The 19,065-nt window shown below is 47.0% G+C and overlaps 1 protein-coding gene across 14 annotated transcripts in view; it reads left to right on the top strand.

The window, feature by feature from the left end:
* mrtfab (myocardin related transcription factor Ab) overlaps nucleotides 1-18,721 on the top strand; it is a 39,257-nt gene extending 20,536 nt beyond the window's left edge. For 8 of the 14 annotated variants that reach the window (XM_023949319.2, XM_078937549.1, XM_078937552.1 and 5 more), the window contains 16 exons: nucleotides 4,746-4,811; nucleotides 9,462-9,517; nucleotides 9,624-9,699; nucleotides 10,034-10,195; nucleotides 10,630-10,793; nucleotides 10,869-10,994; nucleotides 11,075-11,143; nucleotides 12,034-12,218; nucleotides 12,361-12,520; nucleotides 12,808-14,034; nucleotides 14,117-14,323; nucleotides 14,406-14,498; nucleotides 14,580-14,720; nucleotides 14,845-14,949; nucleotides 17,934-17,994; nucleotides 18,079-18,721. In XM_023949319.2, coding sequence (XP_023805087.1) covers nucleotides 4,746-4,811; nucleotides 9,462-9,517; nucleotides 9,624-9,699; nucleotides 10,034-10,195; nucleotides 10,630-10,793; nucleotides 10,869-10,994; nucleotides 11,075-11,143; nucleotides 12,034-12,218; nucleotides 12,361-12,520; nucleotides 12,808-14,034; nucleotides 14,117-14,323; nucleotides 14,406-14,498; nucleotides 14,580-14,720; nucleotides 14,845-14,949; nucleotides 17,934-17,994; nucleotides 18,079-18,647 — 3,467 coding nt within the window. In that variant the 3' untranslated portion in view covers nucleotides 18,648-18,721. Of the gene's footprint in view, nucleotides 1-4,522; nucleotides 4,616-4,745; nucleotides 4,812-9,461; nucleotides 9,518-9,623; nucleotides 9,700-10,033; nucleotides 10,196-10,629; nucleotides 10,794-10,868; nucleotides 10,995-11,074; nucleotides 11,144-12,033; nucleotides 12,219-12,360; nucleotides 12,521-12,807; nucleotides 14,035-14,116; nucleotides 14,324-14,405; nucleotides 14,499-14,579; nucleotides 14,721-14,844; nucleotides 14,950-17,933 lie in introns of those variants that run through there. The other 6 variants (XM_023949320.2, XM_078937553.1, XM_078937554.1 and 3 more) reach the window with 3 other exon arrangements.
* Nucleotides 18,722-19,065: the final 344 nt, after the last annotated feature.

The following is a 19,065-nucleotide window of genomic DNA, read 5'->3' as shown; positions in this document are numbered from 1 at the left end:
AACCGCTCAGAGAAAATGTTAATGCATATTTTCTCTATGGGAATGCCACAGACGACAGGTCAAAGTGAACATGAATACGACACATAAGGTGAAGTACGTGCAGGAATGACCTACAGATTGAACTTTTTTTTTTAATCTTGTACAAGGAGCTTGTTAGCTCTGTTTATGTGATGTGCCACGTTCCCAACAAGCACGTTTAGCCAACGGACTGTTCCTGTTTTTCCTTCACAGCTCTATTCCGATACGTGAGAGACTTTGTGTTCTATAAATCCCACCGCGGCACAAATCACAACTATTGACTTCTCCTCCGTGATCAATTTTCCAATGGTGGGCTCTTACGTGAATTGGAATGGGGGCGAATCATACGTCGCCACCAAAACGGAGTCCCTGATTGGTCAAAGTTTAACCTGGTTTAACTTCAAACTAATGACCCATGAATGCAAGAGTTTGAACGTGGAAGCCCGTAACGCGGGTTTACATGGACTTTTCATTGAGCGCGGTCACTTGACCACGGCCTTAGTCCAGTCTCACACACACACACACACACGCACGCACCCACACACATGCAGGCACGCACAGACACACACATGCACGCACACACGCACGCGCACACACTGAAGGAGGAGGGTTCGGGGAAGAGAAGGAGGGAGTTAAAATTGTGTGCCCTGTCTAGGCTACCCCACCTTGGTGGGACATAGCCTGGATAGATAGATAGATAGATAGATAGATAGATAGATAGATAGATAGATAGATAGATAGATAGATAGATAGATAGATAGATAGATAGATAGATAGATATAGTGGTCACTTGAACATGCGTTGCCATGGGGGTGGTGTTCATGTTACCTATAAGGCACTGCAGGACACACCGGACAGGTCAACCCTCTGTAGAGGTGAATGTGAGCTGTCTCAGATTCAAATAACATCATTTGGCAGCTGGTTTTCTTGTTAACGTTGACTTTACTTTCAAAAGTATTCACTCACAGATGTTGTGCCATTAGTAAAAAATGTTCTAGGCTTTGTATGGTCCCAGTTCCTTCTGCTTTTCAATCAGAAGTTCAGTCTCTGTTTAAGCTTTTCTTCTTTGTGAGGACTGCCCTCTATATTTGAACCACTTTTCACAGCTTATGATTCACGCTTCTGCCTGTGAAAGAGATCATGTTTGTCAAGAAAGTCATTTGGTATTAAAGCATAATTATATGCAGCATCTCTCTATTTACCTTAAGTCTGAGTCAACTGCCGAATGTCTGCGGGAGAAACTGCTTCTTAAGTAGACCCCTGGTCGAACAGAGAATGTACCCCCCTCAGTGAGATTATGTCTTTAACTACTTTACACATATCCAGACGTGGTGTTTGGCATCTCTTCTGTCTACTGGAATAATTGTTCTAAGAGCACATTTTCTTGGCTTTTCTTGGCTTTAAACTCGACAATGTGTCAACACGAATAGCTTTAAAAGTAGTTTCAGTAAGAAGACTAATCTCTAAGTGTATTTACTTTATAATTAACTCCACATTTACTGCTTAGTCCTGCATTTTCAGCAGCACTGTGACTTTCGAACAAGGATTTATTAAATATTCATTCTGTTCATCATCACTAAAACTCACTGAAACCGTCATTACCGACCTTGTTTGTATTTTATAGTGAAAATAATGAAAATGTGTCAATTATTTTAACTGTTTTGAAACCAGATGTTTTACTATGACAAATGTCTTTTGTCACAATGCAGCACTGAAGCATGTCTGTTTACAGGATCTGTAGTTCTACTCGTTTTTATCGTAGCATCCTGAAGCTCTGCTCTAGTTTGTCTGTTCTTCTGAAATGGGACCTCTTCGTCTAAACCTCACACTCTGTCACTTCCTGTGGCATCTCTATGCCACCTTCAAATGTTACTGGAGCAACACATGAGACATTAAAACCACACTGGCTATGAACAGTCACAATTCCACATTTGGAGGGTTCTTTTATATTGTATTTTGCAGATCATATCGGAAACACTAAAAGGAACAAACTTTTTTATTTATTTTACCTTTACTGTCCAACAGCTGAGCAAGATCAGCAGATCAGAGCTGAAGGCCTTTTGTGTTGGACAGATGTTACTGTTACAAAAGGGGTTTATGGACAAACAAAGTGTATATTTGTATAAACCCCTTTTGTATTGGAGGCTAAGCTTTATTTATAAAAATGTATATGCATTCCTTGTCGGACCGGACGGGCAGTCAATAAAACAGTATATTGCATGCTTTGTCCTCACATACACACACCGATACACACCAAGAGCACACAGAGCCGGAGCCCCCACCAATGGCTAGCCCCCACTGCACACCTGGGTAACCTGCCCGCCATTCCCGAGGAGGTTAAACCGGGGGAAGCGGCAGTAACCGACCGCCCGACTGGGAAGGCGAACAGCGCGGACTAGCAGAGGGCCCAGACGGGGCCAGGGGGCGGTGAGCCTGACGACCAGGCTCCAGTTGCCGTAGGCAACCATGGAAAAATTAGTGTGCCCAGAAAAGGGTCCTACCCGCTCCTCGGGGGATATGGTCCACCCACCTAAGATGTTGTGGAGTCCCTCACCGCGTGGAAAAAGAGCTGCAAGGTCAGGAGCGCAGGAACCCCCCGGGACACCACCAATGCCCCGGCAGCAGCCACCAGCTCCGCCTGGGGGCTGGGAACAACGTGACCACAGGAGCACTCTTGTTTCTCTTCAGATTGTATAAACAGGAGAAAACTCTAACCTTCTGGTCCAGAATGGATGACTCAACATCAAGTTCGTACGATCATCAGATGTTTTTTTTTGTTCTTGTTCTGCATTAAGCAATATCTGTGTTTTAGCACCAACAGATGTTTATCAGGCCGTGGTGAAACATTGGTAGATCTCACCCGCCGTGCATGAAGCATGTAAACAAAAAGTGTTATTTGTAGCTGTTTTGAGAGGTTAGACTCTTGACAAGAATCTCTTTGAGGGAGTCTTATAGGAGCAGAATGTAAACACGTCCAATCCACATGCCTAAATGTGTAGGCTGATGGCTTTTAAGAACTGTTGGAATGGTTTAATGTGTCAGGCCTTAGTCTCATGCCCCTGCATACGGGGGTGGACCCGTGCGAGTGCTGCAGTCTCTGGGGTTGGCCCAGCCTGTGGAGGGTCATAGAGAGGAGCACAGGTGTGTTAATGGGTACAATCCATTAACACACCTGTGCTCCCCCTAAGATGCTGAATGTTCACTACAACCTGTCGCCTGTTAAAAATAATTATTCTCTCTCTGTGTTCACCCATCTTAAGATTGGTGTGGGCCCCCCTCTGTGCCCTTTACAGGTGTGCCCAGTTTTCACCCCCCGTAATTAGTTGTGGCAAAAAAGCTTTTTACACAGCTATAGGTTGTTTTGTCTTTGGAACCTCCCTTTTTCCTTCAGGGTTCAGTTATACGTTATAGTTACACTCAGCCTAAACATCCAATATGGCTTTTGTGCTGAAGAGTGTTCTCTTGTGTTCACTGGAGAAAATGGAAGTCAAGGTGAGTCTCTGCATTGGGCATGGAGACACCAGGCAGGCGCAGAGGGGAAAGTGTTAGATTCTCTCTCCCAGAATAAACCTTTTCCCTGGAAGTAGCGGGCGGCGTCTCATGCTGCGCGTCGTAGTGGCTGCATGTCATTGGGTCCATGTGCTTTAATGTCTGTTTGTGCACATGGAGCGGACTCTCCTGGTGTCTCCGTTTGCACCGCTGCATGTGATTAAGAAAGAGGAGTCGACGGTCCTCAACACACATGTCATGCTCCTGCGTTTCAGGGATCTAAGGTTGCTAACTTTGGACTAAGCGAGAGGCTAACCAGAGCTAGCTGGGCGGTACCAGTGATGTCACATTAGGAGGGAACAGGTGCTGCACACAGAACTCGGGCCAGAAATGCTTTAGTGTTGTGTTGCACTAAACAAACGCACTGCGGCAACAACTGTTCCACACAAAACTGAATGCTTATTACAACATAGTCAATATTTTTAGATTTCTGTGAACTTAACATTGAAAATAAGTTAATTTATGATTAGCCTCATGCTTTTGATAGAACCTGAGTCTTGCAGGAAGTTCTTGGGATTCAGTTTTGGTCGTTTTCCTAGAAATGGTCAAAAGCTTGGAAGTGTTCGCTCTCAAAGGTCAGACAGGATCTGCTTTTTTATGTGTGTGAGCATTGTGTTCTTTAAAACTTTCTCCCCCTGCCCCGTCATTATGTAACAACTACTTCCTGTTTTCAAATGATGGTGCCCTCAGCACCATGCAGTGTTTTCTAACAGAGCTGTAGGTCTTTTTGTCGCTTCACCGTGCCGTTGTGTTGTGTGTTTGTCTTTTGTTCAGCTGCATTGGCCGTTTATTCCTCACTAACCTTCTGACAAACTATCAGTCATTTTTTTTCACACACATCTGCAAACTCTGCAGACACGCCTCACAAAAAAAAAAAAAGCCCCAAAACAGGAAGTGTGTAATACTTCAGCATCCACTGCAGTTCTCTCTTACCGCCTTCTTGTGACTTTAGTGGAAACAAAATGAGCCCATAAGAAGGAGGAAATGGGAGAATGAACTGAAGAGTGCAGGTCCTGTTCATGTCGGTCCCGGCGCGTTGGGTTTTTTGGTATTACTATCCCACAAGTTGTTGATCGAGAGGCTTAGCGCTCCATCCCTGCAGTTTGTAGACGTCAACGGTCGTTGCTGACTTTCTTTTTTCTTCTTCTTCTCTTCTCACCTCCGGTGCCTCCATGCAGTCCTCCAGCTTAAGCTTCAGCAGAGACGCACACGGGAGGAGCTGGTCAGTCAAGGGATCATGCCACGTAAGTCTTCATCGAGACCCATCTCGTTTTTTTTGTATGTGTTTAACTGTGTGAGCTTCTGTCAGAGTCAATATGGCTGCTTCAGTTTCATTTCTCCAAGCTTGCATGGCACAGAAAAGCCCAGATGATCACGCAGTGTGTGGACGATCATGATGGAAGCTCATTTAAGCTGTCTCTTTTTTATCAGTTTTCATAAACTAATGGCCCCTTAGTCAGGAATAAATGCACATACATGATTCATAGATGTATAAATTGCTATTTGGTGTTTCTAAAAATGCAGTTTAGCTTAAGTTGAGAATCGTATTCTTTGGCTGAACTCGTTTGAGCTAATCTGCTTATCGGTATGAGTGTGCAGACTTCATGTGTCACATTTAGATGTGCCACTTAGTTCTATCAGCTAGAGCAGCTTCCTCATCCTCTCTATCCACTTCCTGTTTCAAAAGCGCCACACATCACAGTCCGATTACATTTATACCCTCTGTTTTGGCAGAAAAAGACGTTTTCTTCTTCAGACAGAAGCCTAACAAAGTGTAGCAGACTGGAATGACTCATCTTTTCAGTCAACTAGAAAACCGATATTCATAAATATTTCCTCCAAGTATTAACTTCACCTAATTTATATAAATCCTGCTACACAAATTCTTGCTTTTGGAAGGTTTTTTACTGTTTTTTTTTTTAAAATCAAAATATTGTATTTTTGTACGAAATTATAGGTTCAAACCCAGTTTTCACTGTCGGCAAACCAATATTTAACCCCACAGTTTTAAATCTGCTTTAAATAAACAGCTCAATAATAATAATAAACCTTTAGAAATCACAGATGTTATTAGTGTTACTAGACCAACGTCTTACATTTTTATTCCCCTTTTCTGGATATTTTTTCTGAAAACATTTCCGGTTCATTGGACAGAATGTAGATCAGACACCAGATTCTCCTGGATGCTGATGGAGGAGAGCAGCGTCTGCTGGATGTTCTCCCATCCAAAACCTCTAACGCTCTCTTCATGACCAAAGTTTCACCACGAGATATTCTGCAAGAGTGTTTTCCTTTATGGATGATGAAATCCAAGCAAAGCCGCGGTATAAACGCAGTAAACTAAAATCCTGTCTGTAGTTTAGTATTGCAGTTATTAGTATGTGGATGGTTTTAGCAGGGTCACTACCAAACCATTGAATCTCTTTGAGTTTTGACGTATTAGTTCACAAGTCAATTTCTACTTCAACACGATTAGGAATAAAACAGCTTTTTATTTGTTCTTTTTTTTTTTTTGGGTTGTAAAAAACAGAGATTCAAACGGAGGAACTGTTATTTTCTACTATAGGAATTTTTTTATAAGAAAGACCAGATGAAGTGTTAGAAATCCTTTTATCAACATTGTTATTCGTTTATTTCCAACAAGCAAATGACAAAAATGAAGAAGAGCCTCAACAATTAAAACAAAAAAATAAAATAGTCATCTTAAAAATTTTTTTATTATTTCTAACAAAATACCGGTAATTATGTTTTTGATAATTAAAAAAGTAATGTTCAATTTGGATTGATTGATAATAAATAAAAGATGAAGAGGAAGGCTTCCGTCTGTCAGAGGGGTAGGTTATCTTTTAACACAAACATCGCCTAAAGTCCCTCGCCTCCTTCAGGCTGCCTCAAAGGTACAGCCAGGAGGAGAGGAGGTGCTCCTGGAGGACACCGGACTTTTTCAGACGGCTGCATGGAGTCAATCAGCCTGCGTCTGCAGCTCGCCGGACGCCAGACTCCCTGGGATCAGCACGTACTGCAGGAATATTGCTGCTCCTCCGTGCAGATTTACAGGGAGGCTTTCACGGAGGAGGCGCAGACTTTAAGAGGAGGCTCTTGAACGTGTGACAGCCGTTTTCACACTCTGAGACAAACTGCAGACTTTGTTTTAACTCGCTGCAGCTTCTATGCACTTTTGAGGAGGATCCAATGTAGATTTGGAATCGATACGAGGCAGCCATCTTGAATTTCCCCCAAATGTATCCCCGTACCGGCTACAAATGTAAACGTCTCCTAGATATTTGCATTTTTTTGCCATGAATTTTTCATGGGTAGTTCTGACCAGTGTGGCTTGCTGCTGTGGTGCTTTTTACACCTGAAGGGAGTGTGAGTTTGTGACTTTCCACCCCGCTCTTCAAAAACACAGATAAGATTTCAAAACTGGGTCAATGAATGTACGAGGATTTGGTCTAACCAGAAAAACCAAACGATCTTTTTTCAAACAAACAGCAGGCCTCCACAGCGTCCGTCAGCTCTTTCATTCAGAGCGACTGAGCTTTGGTCATGTTCAGTCTGTTAGTCATCGTCTTGGATATTTCTGGGTTTGTGGGTAAAAAAAAAAACCTTCTGCTGCCGATTGGGGATGAAATGAAAGCTGTAATTCATGGCAGATTCATGTTGTTGTCTCTCACTTTAAAGTAACTATAACAAACTTAAGTGAGTAAAGAAGTGATGAGTTCTTTTGGAAGGCTTGAATGTTGGGGGTAAGTTTGTTTTAGCTTGCTGGTTAATCACCAGTTCTTTAGAGGTCATAAAAGGTGGACGGTCCCACCGTGATGGAGCTACATCCCTCACATTGGCACATCCCAGGGAGGGATTTCAGCAGCTTGTGACCAATCAGATGATCGCTCAGTTTCATCACTTCAACTGTCATCCTAATATCCTTCCCTTATTAAAGTGGAAACCTTTTGTTTTTTCACCAATCGGCTTTTGAGACGGAGCTTTAAGGCGTCTGATCAAAGGGAAGTAAGTTGTATTTTGTGTTTGCAAACGTTGGGTTGAAGTTTCCTCTTAGGTTCTATGCACTACAGTTCTAGTGATCCGTTCTGGTCCAGTGATTCGGCTCAGCTGATGCTTTGTGAATGACATGAAGAAGGAAGCTGGTTTTTAGAGACACTGCATGACTGATGATTGGCTGTTTCACAACACAAGTACACAATGCACAAAACTCGCACACAAAAGTCACAAACATCGAATCGATTCGAGTTCATTTCTATTTCCAATTGGCTAAAAAATGAATTGGTCATTTTAAATGTTTTATTTGGTTAAAAGCTGTTTTATACAAGTAAGACATGAAAGTTCAAGCTTGTATTAACAAATATGATTGATCTCTTCTTAGAGTGTTAAATTAATCGTCTAATTTTGTTTAGTGAGAAACAGAAGCACAACCAACAGAACCTAAAGTGGACTATTTTTAATGATGTGAAACTAAAAGAATAGATGCTGGTGTGACATTTCCAACCCAGAGACAAGTGTGTTGCTGTTTGAGGTTTAGTTTAGTAAACTAGATGAACTTTCGTTGTTTCCACCTTTAGACAGACGTTTTGCTGTACAGATCCAGAGCGATCATCTTCCTCGGACTCGTTCGGTGCTCCTGTCACACGTTTGTCACAGGCCGGTCCGAAAAGAACTCCCACAAAATGTCACAGCACATGGAACGCATGTCAGAGAAGTTTTTGGTGTCTTCACAGCAGAGGTTGTTGGTTGTTGACCTTCTCCAGGTCACGGACTGGTTTAATGTCAGACCGTGTTTAGGGACCGGTCTGTACTAAGCTGTACTGCTTTTTGAACTTCTCTGGGTAAAGTCTATCTTCATCCTCTGTAAAATATCTGTTTTAAACTTTATTTGTTGACTAGATTTCATGTAGAAACCATTAAAATGTGATCTAGATTTTCCCTTAACTCATCAATATAAGTAAAAGCTAGAAAATCAGCTTCACCCTCGTCCGATTTTTAAGGGGAGATGGAAAAAACTGTCACTAAAGCGGGTATTTTCTCAGTATAATGAATGTGAATCCAACAGCTTTATTAGAAGCATCTTTGTTAAATTAGACAGCCGGTAAACTTCTGGGTTTTTCTCTGTTACATGCAGCTTTTATTTTGAAGTCAAAGGCTATTCGTCTGTCTCTCTCTGGCTCTTTTCTGCGAAAAGAAACTTTCCAAATATGTCTGTTTTTTTGTTACCTTTGCCAGCTTGGGGGTTTCAGTTGTGCGGTCGGTGCAGCCGCTTAAAGATGGATGGAATTTTGACACGTGCACGAGCGACGTGACGTGCATCAAGAATGAGTCTGATGTAGTGAAGAGAGTCCAGGAGTTTTCCAAAATGTAACTTCCTTCAGAATCACATTAGAAAAGAATCTGGATTTAAAAAAAACTCTGCAGAGCGGTACCATCTGTCCCACAGAGCGGTACCGGCCCACAGCCCGGGGTTGGGGACCACAGAGACATGCTGCTGAAACAACAGCAGGGATTTGAACCAGCAGCCATGTGAACAGGAGACAACTGCACCCACAACACTCTCATCAAAAAATAATTATCATTTTGGACTCCCAGCAGCCTTTCTGCATTTTCAAATGAAGAACATTTCCAGTTCTTTAGTATTTCCTGCTGCTGTTTCAAAGTAAAAGCCTCTTCAGATTTTCACATATACCTTTTAATGGTGCAGTGGTCTCTGCAGCCGTAAGGACGGTCTTGTTAACGTGTGGTTTGAAGCTTCTCTGACCTTCCTCCCAAAGCCGTCACTTCTGCTTTGAGCCACTCCTCCTCCGTGTTTGTTCGCACATCAGTGTTTGTTAGAAGCAACATCAGGACTGGCGCTGACCTCCTTCTCCCCACCTTCTGTGTCCCTGCAGCCCTGAAGAGCCCTGCAGCTTTCCACGAGCAGCGGAGGAGTCTGGAGCGTGCCAGGGTGAGTGTCGCAGGGGCTCTGACCGCGCAATTTGGAAATTGCAAAAAACGGTGAACAAACCGCTTTTCTTCTCTTATTTGTCCCTTTTTTTTTTCCTACTCCGCAGACCGAGGACTACCTGAAAAGGAAGATCCGGAGTCGTCCGGAGCGCTCCGAGCTGGTCAGGATGCACATTCTGGAGGGTGAGTTTCAAACGTTTACGTCGTCAAAGTTCCTCCTTTAAGGGCGGCTTGTCCAAAACAGATTTAAAACGGGTTTTTAGGATGAAATGATACCAAAGGAACGTAGAGCATGTGGCAGGTGTTATCGGTCCAGAGTGTCTACAGATCTGTTTATTAACTGGAGTTACAAATTAAAGTTAAATGGAGGAAGTGGTCAAACAGATCAGAAGCTCAATCTTCGGAAAAGCAACTTCCTAGAGCTGCAGAAAAAAATTCAAAGTCATTCTCCTTCATGAGTTGAAGAGTTTTATGTCTGTGCAGAAAATGAACTTCCTCCGTGTTCGATTCCCAACAGAGACGTCCGCCGAGCCGTCCCTGCAGGCCAAGCAGCTGCAGCTGAAGCGAGCGCGTCTGGCCGACGACCTCAACGACAAGATCTCCCACAGACCGGGTCCCATCGAGCTGGTCCACAAGAACATCCTGTCCGTCGACTGCCCCCTGCAGCACTCCCTGCTGGGTTCGTACCGACGCTGCAGCGCCGCTTTCAAGCACGCAGACAGGAAGGCCGCCGTGGCAGCAGGCGCTGTTGCACAACTTTCTGCAAGCTTTGCATGCAGGATGCAACACGACTGCATTCCCGCTGAGCGTCCGTCCGCCTGTGGCACTCGTGCTGGTGCATGTCTCATGTTTTCATGGGATTTTTGTGAAGTTACACAACAAGTCCTTTAAGTCCAGCCACGCGGGAGGTTTAAGGTAAACACGCCGTCTACCGCGGCTTGGTGTCCGCTAAAAACAAACCAGAAGTACAAACGCGATGGCTCGGTTTGGACACAGCTTTGTTTTGCAACAGGAGCTGCAGAAGGTTGTTGTCTAACTTCTCTAAAACGAGCTGCTGCCGATTGCTTCACGGCTTTCTTCAGAGCAGAACCTGACGTTTGCTCCTCCCCACAGATTCTCCCAAGGGAGCTGGAGGCGAGAGCTCCTCTCTGGATGAAGACAGCAGCGACGCTCTGTCACCAGACCAGCTGACCAATCACGACTCTCCCCTGAGCGCCGTCACCCAGCTGTCCCCCTCTGATGTGCTCACCCAGAGCAGGGACGCCCCGCCCTCTCAGGTGGGATTCCAGCACCAGCTTTCCATCAGGTCAATTCCATCGACCCACATTTGACTTCTACTCTGTACTCCTCAGTTCTTCGCACAGCCCCCACCTCCTCCTCCACCCCTGGTGAACGGTTCAGACTCCTCCCCACTCCGTAAAATAACCAATGGGGCGGGGCCGACGCCGGCATCCTCCCGACCCTCGTCTGGACTCAAGGTTTGCCGCTTTTTTCCTCTGAAACGTTTCACCAGAGTCCCGCGTTTTGCCAAACCACCGTTTTCTGGTTATGCCTGCAGAGTCAGGGGAAGATGGGCTCGGACCGGCCCGCGCAGAGACCCAAGAAGTCCAAGGATAGCAAACCCAAGGTCAGCAGAGTTCTGTTTTCGTTTTCACGGGGCGTCTGAACTAGTTCCACTCAAAAGGTCAGCTGTGCGCTTTAACAAACCGTTTCCTGAAGTGAAAAGAGCCAAAAGAAGAAGCGCTCTCTGTGGTTCTGGGTTCTGTTTCTTCCAGAAATACAGAACAGGAGCTTTTCGATGATGTTTTGGCTTAAAGGCGTCAAATGAAAAGAAATCTGTCCTGAAAAAGGGAAGAAGAGCTTTTTAAAGGAGCCACAGCTTTGTTCAGGAACGTCATCAAACATTCATTCATTTTCTTCTGGGGTCACGGGGCTGCTATCCCGGCCACTTGGGGGTGAAGGCAGGGGGACGCCCTGGACAGGTCGCCAGTCTGTCGCAGGTCATGAAACAAATTCTGACATAAAATAACAGGATTTTATTTTTTATTGATTTTTTTTTTTTGGTCAGGATCAAGAGGTTCTGATTCCTGCTTTTTTTTTTCTCTTTGAAAAGAAGTTTTTCGGTTTAGTTTCCATCTTTTTCATTAAATTCATTCAAACTGTAAAACGCCAAGGAAGAAAAGCGCTATTATTATCATTTAGCCTTTATTTTTTACTTAATAATAATAATAAGGAATTTTATTTATATGGCGCCTGTCTAGAAACCCAAAGTCGCCTTACAGATAGAAAACAATAGAATACAGTTAAAAGAAAGACACATTAGTTAAAAACCACTTGGTTCTTCAAGTTACTTTACAGAAGTAGAAAATATGTTTTTTTTTTAAAAGGAGAAAGGCCAGATCTGTTTGTTACATTTGTTCATTTTTTGGCATGAATAGACCGAGACTCTGGAACCTAAATCTACCCAGTAACAGCAATATTGTTTCATGCTGTAAACATGTGTTTTCCTGCATGAAGGTGAAGAAGCTGAAGTACCACCAGTACATCCCTCCGGACCAGAAGGCGGACAAAGAGCGTCCGCCTCAGATGGACTCTTCCTACGCCAAACTGCTGCACCAGCAGCAGCTCTTCCTGCAGCTGCAGATCCTCTGCCAGCAGCAGCAGCACTACAACTACCACACCATCCTGCCCGCGCCGCCCAAGTGAGTCCCAACCAAACCAGCTTCTCTGCGGGACGCCCGTCGGTGTGGGGTGCCCTGCTGTGCCGCAGCCGTTTCCCGCTCCGGTGAATGTTTCGGTTGTGTGTTTTTTTTTGTGGTTCTCACCTGCTCCATTTCCTCTCAGGCCACAAAATGAGCTGACTTCCACAACCGGGTCGGGCCCGTCCACGTCCCGCAGCGTCCACACGACGACCTCCGCTCAGAGCTCCACGGCCCGCCAGGCCCAAGCCGCAGTGGGAGGAGCCAAACCGGCCAATCTGCCGGTCAACCTGGACGAGTTCAAGGTCCCGTCCTCTTCCTTTAAGAATTCAGCTGCTTTGACTTCCACCTATGAGAACAAAAAGAGGTTTTCTGTTTGGTTTTTGTTGGTTTAGTCTGAAGTTCTAAGTTTAAAAAAATTCTACAACAAGATTTAAATTTTCCTGTAGAGCTTTTCAGGAACTCGTTTGTCTCCAAGGCCGTTGTTGTTCTTTAACAGACCAAATGAAGCTGATGTGACGCGAGCGCGGCTCTTCATCATCAGTTCTGACGGTTCTGGGTTTGAGTTCTGTTCTGGTTCCTCCTCCTCCAGGTCGCAGAGTTAAAGCAGGAGCTGAAGCTGCGCGGTCTGACCGTCTCTGGCACAAAGAACGATCTGATCGAGAGGCTACGCCACTACCAAGAGCAGAACGGCGCCGCCTCCGTCGCTTTGAAGAGCGCCGCCTCGCAGCCCGGTCAGCGGGGCTCCACCCCGCCCACCCCCGATCTGCAGGCGGCCCAGCTGGCCCTGTCCTCTCTGGCCCAGGCGGTTCCAGGCCGGATCATGAGGTTCGGCAGCACCAGCTCCAGCCCCCCGGTGTCCCCCACGCCGTCGGAGCGCTCGCTGGCCGGTCTGAGTCCCGACGAGACGAGCTGTAGCGGAGACATGTTTGGGGAGATGGTGAGCTCTCCCCTCACGCAGCTCACCCTCCACCCGTCTCCTCAGCAGCCGTCTAACGTCTCCTCGCTCGTCGTGGTCAAGGAGGAGGTCCAGAGCTCCTGCAGCCTGGCGGGATCCTCCCCTATGTCTGCGCAGCCCGCAGACTCCGGCACCACTGTGGACTCTGCCTCTTTGGACAAAGACCAGATGCTGCAGGAAAAGGACAAGCAGATCGAAGAGCTGACCAGGATGTTGAGGCAGAAGCAGAGGCTGGTGGAGACGCTGAGGTCCCAGCTGGAGCAGGGCAAGACGGCCGCCGGGGTCGTGGTGAAGAAGGAGGGAAGTGAGAGGAGCACGACCTCTCCATCCTCAGTAAAAGCCTCCGCCATCCAGCCCCCCACGCTTCCTAACGGGATAGTGCTGACACTGAAGAAGGAGGCGGAGCCTGCAGAGGGAATGGAGGGAGTCACCGAGGAGGCCGCGGGCCAGAAGAAGGTGATCCAGCCCATGCAGTGCTCTCAGGAGACTTTGCTGAGGCTGCAGCAGATCCAACGGCTGCAGGTCCAGCAGGCTGAGCAGCAGCAGCAGCAGCAGCAGGTGGTGAAGGTGGTGGAGGTGAGAGGAGGCAGTCAGAAACAGCTACAACAGAAGAAGGAGGCCCAGAGCCTCCTGCAGCAGCAGCAGCAGCACCTGCAGCGTCTCATCATCCAGCAGACGCAGCAGAAGCAGCTGCAGCAGAACCAGCTCAGGCCAGTGCAGCACAAGGTTCAGCTCAAGCAGGTTCAGGTCCAGATCCGCAACCAGTCCGCCCAGAAGCCAGGTTTGACCCAGGCCCAGCAGAGGAAGCTGCTCAGGGCCCAGCAGAGGCAGAAACAGAGGACAGCCGGCACCACGCAGCAGGTGAGGAGCGCTGCCGAGGAAGCCCTTCCAGCGTCTCTGACACTTTCCCCAGATGAAGACTGTCGCTCTATTCGTTTCTCAGGCGACGCCGCTCATCGTGAACCAACAAACCGGCGCTCCGCTCCACTCCCAGGCCATTTCCTTAGACCTGCTGAAGGCCAACAGCACCCCCACGCTGGTCACCGATGGCAACGGCAACCACTACCTGATCGCTCTCACCAGTCACGGCCCAGACGGGCCGAACGGAGTGTCCTCATTGGCTAAAGCCGGCGGCCGCATCACTCTACAGGTGCGGTCCGTTGGCCTTTCTGTGGACGTCTGTGTGACGCCTAGAAATGTAAAACATCTGGACTTTTATGTCTTATCTCTAGAGATTACAGTCCACCCCAAGTAAACTCCCCAGCACTGACAGCCAATCAAACGAGCAGTCGGAGGCGGAGCCTGTGAGAAGAGCAGAGAAGAAGGTGCAGCTACTAGTTCTGCCACCGGGTGTCGCCACCGTCACCCTGACAAATCCTCATCCAGGACTGTTTTTGTTCGCTCAGGGACTGAAGCCCGGCCTGCACGTCGACACCAACGGCGCCGCACAGCCCAGCACGCCGCTCACGGCTCCACCCACCCTGCAGCCCTTCTTCAACGACCTTTTGGACGCAGACAGCCAAAGCAGCCTGGTGTCCTCTCTCAAGGTACGGCCCCCGGCGTAGCTTCAACGCCGCCGTCACCGCCATCCCGCCGCCATCCTCCTCACATGTTCTAAACTGCTCTCCTTTTTTCTCCTCCCGCTCATCTGTCCATCCTCCACGCTGGCAGAGAGAGGAGGCGTGTCCTCCTTACGACCGGCACACGCTCTTCACCCCTCCCTCCCCTAAGCCCAGCACCTCCCTTCCTCCTCCTCCTCCTACTCCACGCTCCAAAGTACGTCTTTTCCTCCCATCCTGTTGGTTGAACCATCCTCCTCTCTCTTCCGTTTCCAACTCGGAGGTCCCAAAAAATAAAGGGAGGAGCTTCAGCTCGTGTCCTCTCTCTGGTCCTCAGCTTCTCCTCCTCAAACTGATTTAGATCCGTCTGCTGTAACCTGAGCGCTGCTGTTTTTAAACTCAGGAAAGGAGAACTCCACAAAGTTGTGTGTTCTCCGGCTGAACCAGAGGAAACCAGCAGAACAGTCTGCTGTGCTCACATTTCTCCCTCATCTGAATTCTCACTCACATCATTTTATTATTATAGCTGTCAAATTATTATACATGTAATTCAGATGGACTTTTCTACTTATAAGTAATTATGCACAAATGTATGAAGTATTATTACTTTAAATTATTTAAAAAAACACTAGTTTATTTATAAAAATGGTTTTTGACATGGTTTTGGAAATTTGTACACATTTTAGAGCAAAAACCACCTTAAATAAATTCTTTTTAGTCACAAAAACAAATCTAAGCTTTATATAGGACTCGGTGACTTAAAAAAAACACGACTGGAAAGACTTTTCTACACTACAATTAAAACTTTATTAACAATGAAATCTCCCAAAAAGAAAAGGGAGAAAAAATGGGCAAAAAGAAGCCTGTGTGTCTCCATCACATTCACTGCAGGAAATGATTTTGAACTAGAAACAGAAAAAAACAGAGAAAATGACATTTTATCTGAGGAAAAGTGATCAAATCAACAAAAACTATAAAAGTTTCAACTAGGGTTGTGCCGATGGACGATATCATCGTCCATCGTGATGGGTGACTGACATCCCGATGGAGAGACCACCATCGTGATGCCACGCCCCCGCCACGTTGCGCGTCGACACCATAAGCCGCGGTTACATGTACAAAATATCTTGATGGGATCAATGGTCGGATTATAATCCAACCGTGTACATGGGCCCAGAAAAATGTTTTCAGAATATAAAAACGTTCACTAAGGTCACACTTTCCCTCGGAATAAATCATTCGCACATGCGCAGTAGGGTTTGAAAAACGGAAGGATATAAATTCCGCCGAGCGGCTTTTTTTTTTCAAACTTTATTGAATGTAACAATTCAATACAAAACGATAACAGCGCCGAGCGGCTATATATATTGACATGTCAGCTCGGTAAAATACGAGATGATCTTCTAAACGTGCTTTTAATAATGTTACGGTTATAATGAAACACCTGTTCGCTCATCATTTGAATTTTAATCCGTGTGGTCAGTGCTTTTTCTGAACGAAGCCAGGATTAGCAGTATGCTAACACGGGCTAACACATTAGCTTTGGGTGGTGCTGCTTGCTGGCTGCACGTAAACATGTAAGAATAACATCAGCTTTTATTTAGTCGGGACACGACTGGAAACACAAATCCGCGTGATTGTTTGAATGTTTTCTAAGGACTGAGCGACATTTCTGCTTTGAAGCTCAAACCGCTGTGTGTGTCTGCTGACGATCCGAGCTCTGCTCAGACACACACTTTAGACCCGGTTCTGAGTTCGGTTGCATGTACCCCTAGAGCTGCGGGACGGATCGCAGTCTTAAATCTCATCAATCATAGCGCTCATGTAACAAAGCCCCCCCCTTCCCCTCAAACACAAAGCTGTAAGTCCGCGCTCCGCCGGTCCACTTCACTAGTGAAGTGCGGGAGCGGACTACTTCTTTCCTATTTTGTTTGTTACTTTTTTTGTTAAAGTCACTTCTCTCAGTTTATACTGGATCATCGCGGATTAGTCATTAGTTGGGAAATAAAATGAAAAAAAGCAAAAAAACGAATAGCAGTTATATAAGAACGAAAAATGTAAAATTACCCCCCCCCCGACGATGTCATCGTCCATCCCGATGGTTGACAGCAAACATCGTCAACGGCCAATTTAAGGGACATCGCCCAACCCTAGTTTCAACGCTGCTGATGTGCAAATTTTACGTTTCTGTCAAGTCTAATGTGAAAAATTCAAACTGCTTCAGATTCAGGTTAAAGGTGTTGAGGTTAGTCTCAAACCTAAAAGTCGGTTTCTGTAAAGTTTGGACTCCTGTCAAAAAGCAGAGAAAAGTTAAGGAAACCGAAACAAGAACAACTATTGTTTTTTTTAAAACCTGAATGTCTGGACAGGCAGAAATAGGAAAGTTGAAAAAAAAAGAAAATTTCTCTGTTCCTAAGCAAAAAACCCCCACAAAAATCCAAGTTAGTTTATTTAAGTTGTTTTTATTCGTTTTTATTTTGACTCTGTTGACTGAAGCTCATTTGAACCATTGACTGTTTGTGAGAACTGGACTGAGTGTGATCCAATCCACAGAAAATGGTTTACCTCTAACCAAATAGCCGCCATTTTTTCACGATACGGGGCGGCAAGTTGGGCTACACCAGGGGTGGGCAATTCCAGGCCTCGAAGGCCGGTGTGTCTGCATGATTTCCAGATACTCTTGCCCTACTCATGGCTGATTACCTGGTTCAGGTGTGTCCAGCCAATAATCTTGCCCTACTCATGGCTGATTACCTGGTTCAGGTGTGTCCAGCCAATCAGAACATGCCAGAGCAGGGTATGCTGGAAAACATGCAGGACTGCGGCCCTCAGTGCCCACCTCTGGGCTACACAAACCTGCCAAATATATAGAAGGATGGACGTGGAGGCCAGAAGGCTCCATCTACTTTTATTGAGGTATTTGATTGGTCGCTACACAACTACAGAAAAATATAATAAAAAACGTATAAAGATGATGTTAATAAAGGGAATCAGGTTCTTCTGACCAATTTAATGAGTAACAGCTGTTTATTACTCTGTGGTCTAAGCCATTTTGGCTTCTTGGAGCAACTTCTTGTTTGTAACGCCTGGGGGCGGAGTCACTCAGTCCAGTTCTCACATACAGTCAATGGTCTCAATCTGGTTCAATGCGATTATGATGTGATTAAAATGTCCTCTGACTGATGAACTTTGTTTCTGCAGGAGAACGGCCTGAACAACCAGCAGATGGACGACCTGTTTGACATCCTGCTGAAGAGTGGAGGTAAGAACTCGCCCTGCCGCCCCCGCCACCGCCCCGAGCTGAGAGAAGCGCCCGCCATTCACCACCCCCACCCTTCTTTCTCAGAAATCCCCAGCTTCAAGGCCAACCCGGACCCTACCCTCGCCCCTCCCCACTCCGACCCGCCCTCCCCGTCTGACGCCACGTCCCCGCTCCACCTCTCCTCTCCCGCCCCCCCTCCGTCGCTCCCCTCCCCCCGACCGTCTGCGGGCGAGAACGGCAGCCGACGCCTGGAGGACTTCCTGGAGGGCGGCACGGGCGGCTCGCTGCTGGGCCTGGAGCCCGACGGCGGCCTGGCGCTCATGGACGACCTCCACTGCCACATGCTGAGCGCCCCCGGCATGCTGGACCACCCCCCCTCCCCGATGGACACGTCCGACCTGGGCTTCTCCCCCCACTCCTCGGGTTTGGACTTCGGCGACCCCACTCTGGACAGCATGGACTGGCTGGATCTCTCCATGGGGGGGTCCGCGGGTGGCGAGAGCAGAGCGGCGAGGGAAGGGGGAGGAGCCGCAGAAGAGAGGGACGGGGGAACGAGCCTGGCCCCACTGGCGCCGCACACCCCCCAGAGCGTGTTTTCCACAGACTTCCTGGACAGCGCTGACCTGCAGCTGCACTGGGAGTCGTGTCTGTAGCGGCGGCGGCTTCTCCACGCCGTCCCACCACTGCGGGCGCCACGCACGGTTTTTAAAAGCTGTTACTGCACTCACCAAAACCACCGAGATCCGTCCAGCAGACCGGTGACCACCCACTTCCTGTCCTGGACCCACGCTGCTCTCCGAACCGCGTCAGTGCCTCCTGAACTTTGCACTTTGGCTGAATCTGACTGGGTTAAATGTGGGCGGGGCTGTCGGGCTGAATGTGAGCAGCCCCGCCCACACCAGTCACACAAACAGCTGTTTGGTCACTGATGAATGGAGTCGTATCCGCGGCAACAGGCTCTCTATCATGACGTTAGACCACTATGTATTACTGTACATGCCGTGTATATTATCAAGTGTCCATTAGACTATTTTTCTTTGCTGGGGGAACACGGGGAGGGGGGAGGGGCTT

The sequence above is a fragment of the Oryzias latipes genome, chromosome 19 (genome assembly GCF_053564925.1).
Source record: "Oryzias latipes strain Hd-rR chromosome 19, Olatipes_Hd-rR_3.1".
Lineage (NCBI taxonomy): Eukaryota > Metazoa > Chordata > Actinopteri > Beloniformes > Adrianichthyidae > Oryzias > Oryzias latipes.
The sequence above is the reverse complement of the archived record's forward strand: the minus strand, read 5'-3'. Positions and strand labels throughout refer to the sequence as shown.